Below are 15,668 nucleotides of genomic sequence, written 5' to 3' on the forward strand. Positions count from 1 at the left end.
AAATTTGGGGTCAGTCCTATCCTGTTTATTATTGGCAAATAGTGAGTACATTCTTCAAAAATAAGTCTAATCGTAAGAATGGACTGACAATATTTGCACGTTGGAGGTGGCAGTTTTCTGATCAGGTGAGAGTGCGTGAGGAGAGTATGACCTATTCTCAAGCGGGTTAGAGCAACTTCCTCCCTTTTTATTTCTTTTAATTTACTCGGAGAGCTTTCATCCCACCTGGCCTGCCATTTTTCTAATATTTGCAGTTTAAGGGGTGTACTGAGTTCTGATGGGGTAAGAACGGCGGTACCTTGGCCAGGGAGCGTGAGTGCCTCTCTGGCAGCTTTGTCTGCGAACTCGTTACCAACAATGCCAATGTGGCTTGGAGCCCATATGAAAGTAATGGATTTACCTTGTTGGGATAATTTTAGAAGAAAAGATTGAATTCTTATGATGGGAGGATGTTCGGGGTACATGTTTCTCAAACTTTTTAGAGAGCTAAGCGAATCTGAGATTATTCAATAGTTACAATAGTCACAATTGTCTTCTGAATTATTGAAAAGCAAAAATGGAGGGCTGATGCTATCGCGTGGAGTTCGGCAGGGTATACTGAGCATAACTTATGTAATTTAAACTTGTGGGTTGAATCGTGAGTGACGAAAGATGAGGCGGTCGAGATTTCGGATTTGGAACCATCAGTATATATTAAAAAATAATCCGGAATATTTTCTAGAAGACGCGACAACCGTTCTCTATACTTGACAGATGTGGTATTATTTTTGTGCATAAGTGACAAATGTAGCATTGTTACAGGTTGTTTTAGAGTCCAAGGTGGGTTCTGAATTTCAGACTTCATTATCGGAATCGTTTTAAGTGTAGAGATAGCCAGAGTGATTCTTTCTGCCAGAGGGAGTGTTGGGTTTCGTTTCTGCCGAAAAGCTATGGAGAATTTAGATCGAAAAATATATTTGTAAGTTGGATGATTTGTTTGTTCAAATAATTTGGAAACATAATTAATAGCTAGTTTTTGTCTCCTATATGATAGCGGAGGTAGGCCTGCTTCAGAGCAAATGCTGAGAATGGGACTGGTCCTGAATGCACCGGTAGTAAGCTGGATACCCGTATGATGTACTGAATCGAGCTTGGCAAGAGTTCGGCGACGTGCAGAGCCATAGAAATTTTAATGTATACATCGTAACATTAATTTTTTTATTCATTTAAAAAATTACATCTGATATGGTCCGACCGGATGACTATATCTATCGGTCGGTGTCAAATAACACATAAAAATGATAGTCAGGAGTGAAATGTAAATATTACAGTTTAGACTATTAGGGCGTTGTGAAGGCTATACAATTTTTAAACTAAATATGTACAATATGAATTGATCTCAAGTGATCATTCTTGATCATGATCATGCTTGCAGCATGAAGGCTTATCGAGTAAACAATATATAATTATAGTATATGCCTTTTTGTTTTCTTTTTTGTTTGTTTCATCGCTATCGTTCTTTTATCTTTTTATTCTTTTTCATTATGTTTTTTATCCTAATTTTCATATTTTCTCTTTTAGCCCAATGTAACATTCCTATTTTTTTTCCTTATTCTTCCAATCATTAACATAAATGAAACATACCCGAAATATAAGATACAACTAATATTCATTTTAAATAAGTAATAATATAAACACCTAATTTATATGTTATATAATTGACTTTAACAATAGTGCAGACTATTTAACATCCTTTTTTACAGTAAAAATGTAATGTATTTCATATTTTAAACGAGCAGAATTGGTTAAAAATAATAGTAAAACCTCTTTTTGAGTTTCTTTAAACTCTTTTTTTTTTTTTTATACATTTCATCTGTGAAACGTTGTATCCACCTTTATCCACTTGACTTTACTGGAAAAAAAGTTGTAGGTCAGTAATTTTGATTTAAAATATTATTGTTGTTCCAAATTCCAGGATGAACACATTTCTTCTTCTTGCCCTTATTGCTTTTAAATTTAAGCACAAGAATATTGAAATTAAATTCCGGTCTAATCCCATTTCTTTTGAGTAAGTTTGCATTTGCGCCTACTTTGGGGACTTTCAACTTTCAGTGTTATTCAGGTTATTGAGTATAGAGGGATGATTATTGTCGATATTTTAAATTTAAAGCTAATCAAGTAGCCTTACTTTTCTCTCCTTTGAAACAGAAAATTATAGCGTGTAGGTTGGTCAATGTACGACATATCCCAGTCTCACAAGAGGAGATCATAACACAAAAAAGGCAATCCTTCTAGCCCGGAACCGCCCTACTAAGACCCCCAAGGACCAACGGTCCTATATCACGTTTGAAATATTCGCTTAAAACGGAAAGATGATACTTTAAGATAGTTAAATCGAGCAATATTTAAAAAGCGCCTGAAATTGAAAAACGGCATAAAAAAAAATTTATTTTAGTCTTTATTTATTTTGTTGATTTAATTTCTGAATGAAAATAATTATAATGAGAAATAACCATTTGGATAAATATTTATAAATAACTGAAACAGATGATTATTCTATTAGTGTAGCCATGAAACAATCCGGTGGATTCTGGAACCCTCCTGGGTCCATCCAGCCTCATTGATTGGGAAAAGATCTGGGGGTCAATCGTGATTCTGTCTAAATCACATCCTTGCAAAATCGTTGGACTAGTAACAGTACTTCCATGAAAAGTACTGCATCTCTAGCTCTTCATGGGTTGTAGTGGTACAGATTAATTTTATATTATTTTTATTTAAAAATAACTATTAGGATAAAGACATTTTTAAGTGTTTTTTTTAATTGTGTGGTGTAATTTTTTTTTATTCCTTTTTATCCGAGCCTAGACGCATATGAAATCGGTTTAATTCTAAATTATATTAGAAATTTCGTCTATTTCTGGACAAAAACCAGTCATCCAATTATAATTGGGAATCAAATACAGAGAGGAAAACAAAGTAAATGTTTTGTGTATAAATACAAAAATACATAATCAGACTCATAAATACAATTGTGCTGAATATTATATAGCTCAGGTACCTTGGGGATAAGACATCATAAATTCTATTCACGACAAGATGAATGAAATATGATCTTCTGAAAGGCTTCTTTGGCAGATTTGTTTTCATACTGGGATATTATATCGCAAAAATCACCTTATAAACTAAACAATTACGTCAATAATTATAAAATGGAACATAATGTAATTTTAATCGTAAAATCAAATGTGAAATATACATTTCATCAATGATTATAATAAATTATGATGGATTTAGTGAATGACACAAATTCTTCCTTATTAAAATACAATAGTTTATTTCATATCATCAGCAACGTTTCGGGAGATTTCCCCCATCTTCAGGCTGTAGGACATTTCCTAAAATGTATGACCATTAGCAAGTTTTACTCATTAAATGACATTAATATTATAATATATTAGCAAGAATGACAAATAGCAGAAAATTATATGTCATATATAGGTTTTTTGTTAACAACAGCCTGAAGATGGGGGAAATCTCCGAAAACGTTGCTGGTGATATGAAATAAACTATTGTATTTTAATAAGGAAGAATTTGTGTCATTCACTAAATCCATTTTAATTCCATAGACTCTTCCAGTAAAAGGATTATTAAATTTAAAATAAATTATGAAAATTTTAGTGAATATTTAAATAGATATAGATTATTACATTTATGTTCCCAAGTTACGGTAAATATTGTAATGATTAAAATAAAAAATACGATTGATAAAGTATTATAAAGAACATGATAACTTCCTTACTAAATCAGGGCTTCACCCTGCCCAATTCTAGATTTTGTAGAAGGCATTTCTTACGCAAAAATTAACAAACCAATTAAATAGGAAAACTGTTTATACATAAACATTGGTGTGTATTGTTCTGGTTTTACTTTTCTTCATTTTCTCAGGAGCTTCTGATCTTTCTGATATACCGAAATTTATTTATTCAGCGAATGTGACAGCAGCTGGAACGTGAATGCACACACAGTTTGTACTACTCTCCTTATCTGCTTGTTTAAGTGAATATTCACTATTTTTATTCAAAAACGTTAAAATGTAACAAAAATATTACAGCGTACTAAGATAACATTATTTCAATTTTGAAAAGTCAAAAAATTTAAAAAAATATATATATATCATATAGCTCTCTTATCACAAAAATATTAATAGGGTCGTAAATTTTCAGACAGGCGCGGTAAAATTGAAGAGACATAACTAATAACTTAAACTTAATTTTTTAAATAATTTATTTATTGTTATTTACAATTGTATAAAAATATATACAAGTAAATTTGTTGTAGGTGACATAGTGACATGATAAAAACATTTGGTGAATCTACCCATTGATAGAACTCCAATAACATTTCTAGAGGAGAAGATCTCGAGGCCACCTTCTTGTCAGACGCCTAGGAGGATTAATAGGTAATGATGGAGAAGCCAGGCTAGAAACAAGCGGTTTTGGGTGGTCGAGAAGTTCATCATGGAAGGAATGGTATCTGGTTTTGGCCAAATCGGTAACATATGGGACATTATGTCCTGATTGATGACTTGATATGTGACAAAGTAAGGAGCATTCAGGATTTTACGAAGACTTTTGGACTGTAAGGATTGGATTCGGAAGAAACTTGATGGTTTAGTGGATTCCCAAAGCTCAACTGCGTATGTCCAGATAGGTCTTATAATAGTCATGTAGATCAGTCTTTTGTAATGGATTGGCAATTCAGACCGTCTGTCAAGTAAATGTTGTAATAGTCGGAATCGACGAGCAAAACTTAAAAATGGAAAAAAATAATGATGTGGTAGTAAAGAAAGTAAAAAGGAGAAAAAATAACAAACAAAATAATTAATAAATATGAGGATTGCTTTGCAAAATGCATAAAGCAAGGATTGCATACAGATTAATTTCTTTTCAGTGTGAACAAGATATCGAGGAGTTAAAAAGTAGTTTCCCAAAATATTTTATATAAAAAAAAACAAATACGAAGTAGATTCATGGATTTTAGACAAAAAAGCAAGAAAGGGAAAGAATATTATTGTTATAATAGGATAATTTATATAAATTTCTAAGTACGATTTGTAATAATAATTTTGAAGTAGGTTTTTATTATAATATAATTTTTCCATTGTTTTTCAAATTCGTATCCTGAAGTTAAAGGACGACTCCGAATCATCTGTTTGTTGTTTAATTTTTTTTTAGAATAAAGAAAGATTTTGGGAAGGGGAATAAAAGAAAATCGCTAAATATTTATATGATAACTTCAACATATTTTTCAATATTTGTACTATTCTTAAAGCTGTTTCCATTTGCATTACATCTTTTGAAAAGTCGATTCAACAACACAGTGTATCTTTTCAGAATTGTGTATCATGATTCTGTCCAATATTAACCCATCCTGTCCAGTGAATTCTAGGACTGGGGTATGATGGCTTGATAACAGTTGTTGACTAAAGTCTGAACATAAATTTTAGAATCAATAAAATAATTAATGGTCATAACTTTTCTCAATTTTTACTATGATTAATTATTGTACTATATATTTTTTGCACGTTGATGTTTACTAAGCATTTTGTCGTAACTTGCTTTTTTTATTTATTTATTTTTTTGTACAGACAACCAGATAAATTAGGGACAGAGGCGAGAAGCTATGATACTTTATTTTTTGCTTAGTTATTTTTTCAAACATGAAATATATATTGTGAGGATAAGCATGGAGTTTCCATTAGAATTCCAAGAGGATATTCCAATTTTTTTCAGTTATTTTTTTACTATCTATTTCTGGAAACCAGAATTCATAACTGCCTTATTCAGTAAGAATGAACCACTCATCAAAGATATTTGATCATTTCAAAATTAAATCAGTTCAATTTAAATAGAAAATTAAAACTATTTCAAGACCAATAAATTGTAAAAGGAGATTTTCAAAAATATTATTCTTACAACGAATTAGTTGATAGATGAATAAGAAATTTTCGAAATATCTCATATTTAGTAAACAGATTTTCTAATTAAAATATCCATGCATTAATTTTTATGAAAGATATCCCTTAATTAGTGTATGTGATTTTTATGGCAATCTGATGTTAACAATGTTGCAAGACTACAACATAATTGAATCATAAAAAAAAAATTGATAAATCAGAAAGAGGTGTACTTCATCACTAACAATTTATTACTAAATTTTATGATTTTTAAGTCATTCAAAATAATTATAAATCATTTTTACGGTTTTTATGTAGAAATTAAGGGTTAACTGTAGTCTAAAATATCTATGTATATAATTGTTTAAATAAAATTTATTTTAAACCATTGCTGTGGTCTGTATGTAAATATTATGGAGAAATGAGATTCCTCAATATAAATCTTTTCTTGAAGGGCATGGCCCCGAAAGGGTTCGTTAGAAAATGGAGCAGCTACTTGAATAAAAAGTAGCGGTCCCAATCCTAGCTCAAATTAAGGTTGAGACAAATTAGGCAAGCTTTAGACTGGAAATAAAACAGCGGGCCTCTGGTTTTGGCCAAAATCACGTAGTGAAGTAATGTAGATTTATTCTAGCGAAAGATAAGTCATAATATTTATTATTTATATCAAAATATATTTTAAAAAAGAGATACTAATGTTTATTGTAGTGTTAAGTTTTTACTTCTAACTAATTATTCAACACGTATTTAAAGAAGGTGGTGTATGTATGAAATAGATAGGAATAAAAATAGATAGTAAAATATGTCAACTGTCCAACAGATTGTTCAATTATTATTTCTATTTACGAAATCGATAAAAACATTGTTTCCTTTATTTAAAGAGCACATTATTTCTTTATAAAACACGTATTCTTTTAGTTGAATACATAAAAAAAAAATGTTAAATTTTCAAAAAATAAATAATTCTGAAAAAATACAATAAAAATGTATCATTTAATGATTGTTACTAATTGTTTTATATATTAAAAAATGTTTTTAAGTAGTGTATATTTCCACATCTATTTTGCTTTTTAAAAAACTTTTTAACGCTATTATTTATTCAATTTTATTTATAATTTATTTATCATAAATATGATAGTATAAATCTGTATTGCTGTAACCAATAAAGGTAATTTTGTGAGAATCATTCACGACCGCCACATTTTTCCTCAATTAAGAGATAGACTGAGTTGACACTAGAGGGTTCTTAAACCCACACGGTTGACTCATGGGCTACGGTAACTGAATAAATAATTATCTATCGCAGTCAGATTCGAATCCAGATTTTTAGAGTTAGAAGCACAGAGCCACCCCGCTGCATATATAGATTTAAAATATTCCAAATAAAAACATTTGCTTATATCAAGCAGGTTTAAGGGATTTCCCATTCTGAAAAAAATTGTATTCTTAAAAAAGGGATTTTCTCTATAAACCAGGAGAAATAATTTCTCTCTTCCCTTTCCAAATTTATAGAAAGAAACTTAAAAAACGAAGGATGAAAGTAACGTTTTTATGCTTATTAATAAATAAAATTTAATAATAATAATTATAAATAAAAAAAGCTAAATAAAAGGGATACCAAAACTAAAGAGCAAAAGTCCGCTCCTAAGGGAATGCTGAAGAGTATTCATTTATTATTTTATACGCTGAGTTCCTATGTTCCCTTTAAAAATAATTACTTCAAAGAAGCTAAAAAAAAAAAAAGGATGGACGGAGATTTTTTTTCCATTTCATGTTACGTTTTCAGCAATGTTTGCACATTGAACGTGAATTTCTATTTTTTCCTCTCATATTAATACAACAAAAAAAAATTATATATTTCAGTTGATAAATATTGACTAAATCAAAATCTATTCATAATAACTATTGATATTATTAATACAAAGGAAGTGGTGTTTTCTCACATGAAATATTAAAAAAAAATCATGAAGAAAACTCCATTCCAAATCCATTGTTTCATGTAAAAAATACTGCCATTAAATAACAGAATAATCCATATCTCCTTCTAAAAATATCAATTATTATGATATAGCTCTTCCATTTACATATAGCATAATTAAAACAAGAACTCCGTAGCATTAATTTTTTTTAAAAGTTTAGTTAACTCCTTTACTCATTCTTAAAAAAATGTTCTATTATTATCTTTGATTGATGTGATTTCATTTTCTCAAATTAAAATCTCATTTTACAGTCAACTCAATGAACGCAAATATGGAATGATTCGATTTAAAATTTATATTATAGCGAAATATCTAACCTGAGACGTTCTAGGTCTGAACACGTTTAGACAAAAGAACAAACTAACTTTTTTTTTCTAAATGATCCTTATCATTATTTCCATCGGTTGGTATTTTCCCTTTAAGTTTATATGCAGTATGATTTACATTAGCAGTAATTATAATATTTCCATCAAACAGCGAGAGTATTCTGACGCTTTGTTCAGGAAAGCGATCTACTTCTCAAACAAACATAGCTGTATGATATCAACGAATTTTAATTAGGTTTGGAATACGTGACAAAAATATGAGTCGTCCAAATGCATAACGGCGTGTGCCCTCGTCAGTGAATATTTTATCAGAAGCAAAGACATGAAAAAATAAATTGTTTATTGAGTTAAATGACCATCGATTTAAATCTATTATGTGAAACAGATATATAATATAAATTAATTATATAACAATAAAACACCACAAGAATTGAATAGTTGTATTTTAAACTATAAAAATAATGCAAATTTTATTTATAAATTGAATTAATTGTTCATTAAATCAGTAAATGATTAAGGAAAATGCTCGGTGTTTTAATATACACGAATTTTCTTACAGGAAATTCCAATACTAACATGCATGTAATGTTCCTTATATTACCATGATATTTTTTTTATTAACATTATAGATTATGTATCAAATTATCTTTCAAATGAGTAATTAAAATGACCTCGTAGGTATAAAGATAAAAACCTGGTGTATGTGTGCCCTGTAGTATAAAAACCGAGCGGTAGATTGATATCATGGACAATTCACCTATTTTTACTATGGTTGTTCAAGAAACTTACTCTTTATGGATTAAAGCATGATCCTTGAAAAAAAAACTATGTTTAAAACGAGTGTTGGTGTTTTTTGATAGGGTATAATCTTATAGGATATAATGTTACAGGGATCGTGGTTCAAAAAAACAACCAATATGTTGTTGGTGCCTTAAAATAATTTAAAAACAACAAAAGGGAGGGGTTCAATATAACTAAAAGCTACAGAAGACAATATTTCCTTATAATAGAGGATATCTAAATCTTGTTTTAATTTATAATTCTCAATACTGAACCTGAGATGTGTAAAATCCACAAGTTAAATAATTAAAAAAAGTTCATTATTTAATGGTTTATCATTTATTTTATCAGTAAGTGACAAATAACGAAAGATCAGGGTTGTCCACTTATAAGACTTTTCTAACCGGTTTAGTTTCGATGCCCAATACAAACATTTTTTGGCTGTTTCCACGCTAAAATTTAAATAATTTTTGTCATTTTAAATGAATACTCATTCATTTTGAATGAAATATGTAAAATGAGGGTTTAGAATGCACCAGAAATTGCAGTTATATTTGATATAAAAATTGATAGAAAAGTAAATGGGTTTCCATTGGAGCATGTACAAATTCTTTTTAAAATATAGTTATATTATTGAAAATTCATTGCTAGGAATGGTCCGATTTAAATATTTTTGTTTACTATTTTCTATGAATAATCATGATAATTGACTAAGGAAACCCACTTAGAGTCCAAACATTGAATAAAAAACAAAATATAGCTGTCCTCAACTTTTCACAGAAATCAATGGCCAATTTTCTTCAGTTAATGGATTAAAGTCAAAGGTCACCTTTTCGTAACTATATGATGTTCTGTTGAATTTTATATGTGTTATATATATACATAAGTGTTTTGGAATTACGATCCCAGAACCTTAAAACAATAATTTTTAGAATGAGTTTTTTTTTTTTGTTTTTTTGGAGTGTCCCCGAAGTTTGTTTATTTAATTATCATGTGAGATATTCATACCATTCAAAAATGCTTGTTGGTATAAATTCTGTTTTTTTTTTTTTTTCTATTTCAATAAATTTCTTGTTTATTGTTATTCCAAATAGTTCAAATGTATTATCCAATCTCTGCTTATTTTTTGTTTTCAATTTTATTCCCATACATACTTTAGTTATAATTTAATTGTAATATAGGCTGTTGTGAATAAATTTCAATATATTATATAGTTGAAACAAATAATTACACACGTAAATAAATAAATTAATATGCAATTCAGTGTATAACGAAATGTTTATTGTTTTAACTCAGTGAATAAATAATAAATGTAAACATTTTTTATCTTTAATATGCATTGTAACTTTATGCAGACTTAAGTTTGTTTTAATTTCAATAAAATTACGTTTAAATATGCTCAAAAAGTATTAAGATTATAAAAAACACATTTCTTAAAATAAAAAAAACACCTAACTATTATTAAAAACGTATCTGAAATAAGGACTTAAATTTTTAAAATGATTCATTTATTATTAACAACAATTAATGGGTATTATAAATATCATTTAAACAGTTTTGGTACACTATATGTACTGATGAATGAGAATGTCTAATGTTATTCAAACTAACTTCAGTGATGAAATGAAAACCATCCTTTCCTCGTGTTATGTAAACAGCCGTGGGAAATGTAATTTCGAGGATACTATATAATTAATCCCTTATTACCTAGTTTATTAAATGTGCACCTTGCAGACTTCATGGTCAGCTTCATTAACTCAATTTGTTTTTCAGGAATTAATAGGACCTGCTTTGGCTTTGAACATATAGTAATAATAAATACAATAAATATTATATACTATACGTTCAAATAGTGCAATAATAAGATGTTTTTAAAATTTTAATTAAATTCAATTGTTGATATTATTGATCAAAAAGTTTTTTTATTTTAAGTTTTATAATTAAATTATTTTAATGCGGGTAGTATTCAGACAGTTAGGGCATTAATGTTACACTATTTATAGGATTATTTTTTACAAAAATAAACTAATAATTCGTGTGTAATTAACTATAATTAAAAAATTGGTATTGGAAAACTTAGATAAATTTTTAATTTAAAATTTCATCAAATAAATGTAGCATAGCTCTTTGCTAATACAACCAAAGTCAATCTTGGGAAAAAAGTAATTTTAATAATTACAATTACTTAATAAAACAAAACACAATCCCAAACGGTTTTATCATATTATAGTTTGTCATTTCTATCTTACCAATTAGTTAAGAAAAAAAAAACATGAGTAAAAATTCTCAGGTTCATATTTAAATTATTTTTAGGTGGGTAGTATTCGAACAGTTTGAGTGCTAATGATACACTATTTATAAGATTAATTTTTACAAAAATAAACTAATAATTAGGTACAGAACAAAACCTTAAATCTCTGTAGAACTTTGTAAAAATAATATAACATTATAAATAAATTTGTTTAAAATTATATTATTTCAATATCTTGAGACAAGGTAATTATTTATTAAATAAATCAAAAATTTGTATCCTTTTTTGTCTCAACCCTTTTATTTTTCACCAGTCCAACGTTTCGGCCATTTTAGCCATCCTCAAGGACATCTTCAATTATAATTTCTTCCTCACATTAATTTAAAGTTACTTTTGCAGGCTATTCTGCCCAGGTCATTTCTTTTATTATAAGTTAAAAGCCTATTTTTTAAAATTTATAATCATTAATATTTAATTTTTCTTATATAAGATTATCCACAACAAATACACTACCGTATAACAAAACCATTTATAACCTTATATAATAGTAAAATAAATTTGTACCACTAAAACCCATTAAGTGCCAGGGTACAGTACTTGATAAGGTAGTACTGTTACTAGATCAACGGTTGTACAAGGGTGTTATTTAATAAGAACCACCCACGCTGGATGGACCCTAGAGGGCTCCTGAACCCACAAGACTCAGCTATAATAACAGAATTATTAATTATTTGTCACACCTGGATTGAACCCTAGTCCTTAGAGTTAATAGCATAGTTTCTTGCCACTGAGCTACGCCAATCCTGATATAACATGAGAAACTTATTTTATAAATCACATCAGATCTATTTTAAAATAAGTTTGTCAAAATTAATAGCAAATACAAGTTGTTGAGAATCTTATTTTCTTTGTTTTAAGGTCATGAGCACCTCTGAATTTAAAGATTTGACAAACTGTTTTTGAATTAAAAGGTCTCTAGGCCTTTAGGACATCTCAAAACAATTATGTCCGAGAACAGGACATGAAAATAATATTCAGTAGTTCGATAGATTTTAATATTATATACTCAATTTCCTCAAGTAAGGATAAATAGTTTTCAATGTTTTCAAAACGAAAATAGGAAAAGATAAAATATGAGCTTAGTGGAGGAAATCATCTGTTCATGGTTTAATTTATTTATTTTTTATATTCGTCCCAATTTCAAAAGCATTTGTGGTTAAATTGGGGAAAGTTTTTTTTTTCGTCAAATGTTCTAAGTTGAGTGTTTGATGAATTAAATTTTCTTCCATTATCTTAGGAAGCCAATATGAAAAAAAAAGGGGCAATACAAAACTTAGAGATAAAATTGTATTTAAAACTTTATCAGAAGCATATGGGATAGATCTATGCGCAAACAACTCCAATCAATATTGGTACTGGATAAAAAAATAATTTTAATCATTACAAAAGAGAAATGTTTTATTAGATAATTCTGCCCAAATACATCGAGTTGCTATAAACAGCATACATATAAATCCGTGATTGGATATATAAACACCAACATTTGTTAATCAAAGATACAAAAAAATTTTTTTTTCTAATTTTTCTCTATTTAAACAATAATCAACTATAACCTGAATGGATTATATTTCAATATATTTTTTATTAAACCAATTCTATAATTTTTCCACCTTTTTCTCACACAAAGTTATATTACATTTTCCTTATTAATTCTTCCCTTTTTTTATTTTTTCTCAACCCTATCATCTCTATTATACTCTACTCCACTCTCTCAAACTTCCCTTTTCCAGTGTGCCACAACACACGTTCAATACTTACCACAAATACAATGCAAATTAAACGAAATTATAAATAAACAGAAATATAGAAATAAATTTCTCACATTAGTGGAACAATTAGAAGACATATAAATAAGTCAAAACAAATGAATTAAGTTAGAACAAAATAAAAACACAAATAAATAGGTTTTCAAAAAAAAGTATAAGTAATTTTAATTGTGTTCCATAGTTACTATTACTAGTTTAGCCAAAATAAGTCCAATTACTTTTTATTATTAAATACTTCTTACTCACTACAGACTACATTAAATTATTTAACATAAATAATTCTAGTGGTTACTTACGATTCCGAAAAAGGAGAAGAGATATTTGTTCTTTCCCAGCTTTACCAAAGCTTTGCTGTTCTGTTTGATCGCAATGCAGATAGCTTTCGGTACGATGTTCTTCGCGGTACAGTCTATGAGGACACCGTCGAAGAGCAGTTCTCTTACCTTTGCTGTCATGAAGACCGATCCAAGTTTACCATATATATGGGGTACAGCGGCGTTCACTATCGTCAGCATCGGTGTAGGGAAGTCTTGCTCAGCGACCAAGAGTACACTCTAGAAGAATAAATAGTCAAACATAATATACAATGTATTGAAGAGAAGTAAAATTAAAAAAGACAGAAATAAAGAACACTTTAATTAGTATATTACCGCTGCTTGCCTCCGCTGGGTCAAAGGAATTCGTTGTTATTAAAAATTCATATGCATTTGTTAAAATTAAAAAAAATATTTTAAATATTTGATTATTATAAATTATAACTGGAATTATCAATAGTTAGTTCTTTAAGTTAAAAAACAGTTTTTTTTTTAGGAAATATATATCAATAAGTGCTTTTGATCGAAGAATATTTGCTGAATAACTTTATACGTTCGATAATATTAGAATTTTTTAATAATAATAAAGGCCTAACGAAGCCGAAGGTTCGATGCCGATACCACCAAACGCTCTCTGCATACATCCTTCCAGTGATGCCCCTCCAAATTCAATTCCAGTTTTAACGCAATCCTCCCATCTACGTTTCGGTATATCCCTACAACCTTACATGCCCATCTTATACACCGCAATGCTATAACTTGAATTATATTTACCGGGTATAATTAGAATTGTGTTAATTCAATAATGCTGTCAAGTTTTTGAAAATAAAGTATTACGTAAAATAATTATAATTCAGGTTGTAGAATAGTGGTGAACAGAAATGGACAACTATTAAACTAATATCTAAAATTTTCATGGATACGATATAGATTTATCAATGATTCATTCATGAATAAGAGTCATATCCATGGCAATTTTAGCTACTATTTCCAACAACACGGAACAGCTAATTTTTGCCCATGTCTGGTGGCGAATAAGATAGGCGTGAAAGGTTGTGGGACCTTAGTAACGAACGGATCCCTAAAATGGTAGAAACCACTGAACGGATGCGTCTGAGGGGGTGATAGAAACTTAGTTGAAAGCATTGCGTCAAGACTAATTTAGATTTGAGTTTGGAGCGGTGTCACTAAACAAATGAATCGAGAGAGCGATTGACGGGATCGTTCAGGGTTCACAATGAAGCCGTTATCAATATTATGGATTACTATAACCTTAGAACCGTATGTAAAAGTTTATACTGCTTAAACTGTTATGTTTAATTTGTAGTCAGTCATTCATACTTTGATGTTGTTTTTTGTTATTTTTATGGTGGGGGTCTGAATGAGTTTTATTGCTTGATAGAAAGCAGTGAAGTTTCTCAGAGGTCTGCTAATTATGAAGAGAGTGGCAAAGTAGCTTCTCTCTTTTATCTCCCTTTCCATAATCCCAAAGGTAATAGGCTTTCACCCTTTTACTACAACATCACTGCCACCTAACACCTTCTTCAAGAGTCTGTTAATCAGTCGTTGTTTATAAGGACATTGAGATGTTGAAATTGTAAGGATAAATATATAGCCTCATGCTTCATTCATCAAAATTTATTATTTATTTATAAATAATAATAATTTATTATTATTTATAAAAAATATATATTTTTATTTAACGTCAGTTTTTAAAAATTTGTCTTCGAGTGTAAAAATTCGCAGCAAAAAATGCTCAAGAAACAATAATAATGATTTATTGAAGGAACGGCATTGACAGAACATATCCTTCTTACTAACCATAACATGGTGACCTCACTCAGATCAACCCGTCGAAAACAAAGGAGTAATAACCTTCTATAATATATTTCGATGTATTGAAAAAAACAAAACAATTATTAACAATAATATAATCATTAAAATTACATTTCAATTTTTTCTTTTCTTTTTAAATTTCAGTCTGAGCAACTTCTCAATTTTTTATGGAGGCATGCTCTTTACTTAGAGGTCTGAAAAGTTTCCGCTATCATAAAAATGTAGAAATTACATTCCGAGTTAAAGTATAATAATTTAAATACTTGTAAGCATCTTTTCTTTCAAGTTTATGAAGTGTAATATGTAAATGGGATTTCCTCGTGAATATATATATATATATATATAAATAAAGGTATACTGAACCAGAAAAAAATAAATAAATCAGGAATAAGAGAGATTAGACATCACATTTTTTTAATTA

At 28.9% G+C, this 15,668-nt stretch overlaps 1 protein-coding gene across 1 annotated transcript in view; it reads right to left on the bottom strand.

Annotated features, from left to right (window-relative positions):
• The window catches only part of LOC106690659 (sensory neuron membrane protein 1), a gene marked incomplete at both ends in the record, with an annotated part of 57,364 nt that overhangs the window by 36,998 nt on the left and 4,698 nt on the right, over nucleotides 1–15,668 (bottom strand). The window contains 1 exon segment of the mRNA XM_067048162.1: nucleotides 13,394–13,651. Coding sequence (XP_066904263.1) covers nucleotides 13,394–13,651 — 258 coding nt within the window.

The sequence above is a fragment of the Halyomorpha halys genome, unplaced genomic scaffold (assembly GCF_000696795.3).
Source record: "Halyomorpha halys isolate HHAL.00 unplaced genomic scaffold, Hhal_1.1 Scaffold1796.1, whole genome shotgun sequence".
Lineage (NCBI taxonomy): Eukaryota > Metazoa > Arthropoda > Insecta > Hemiptera > Pentatomidae > Halyomorpha > Halyomorpha halys.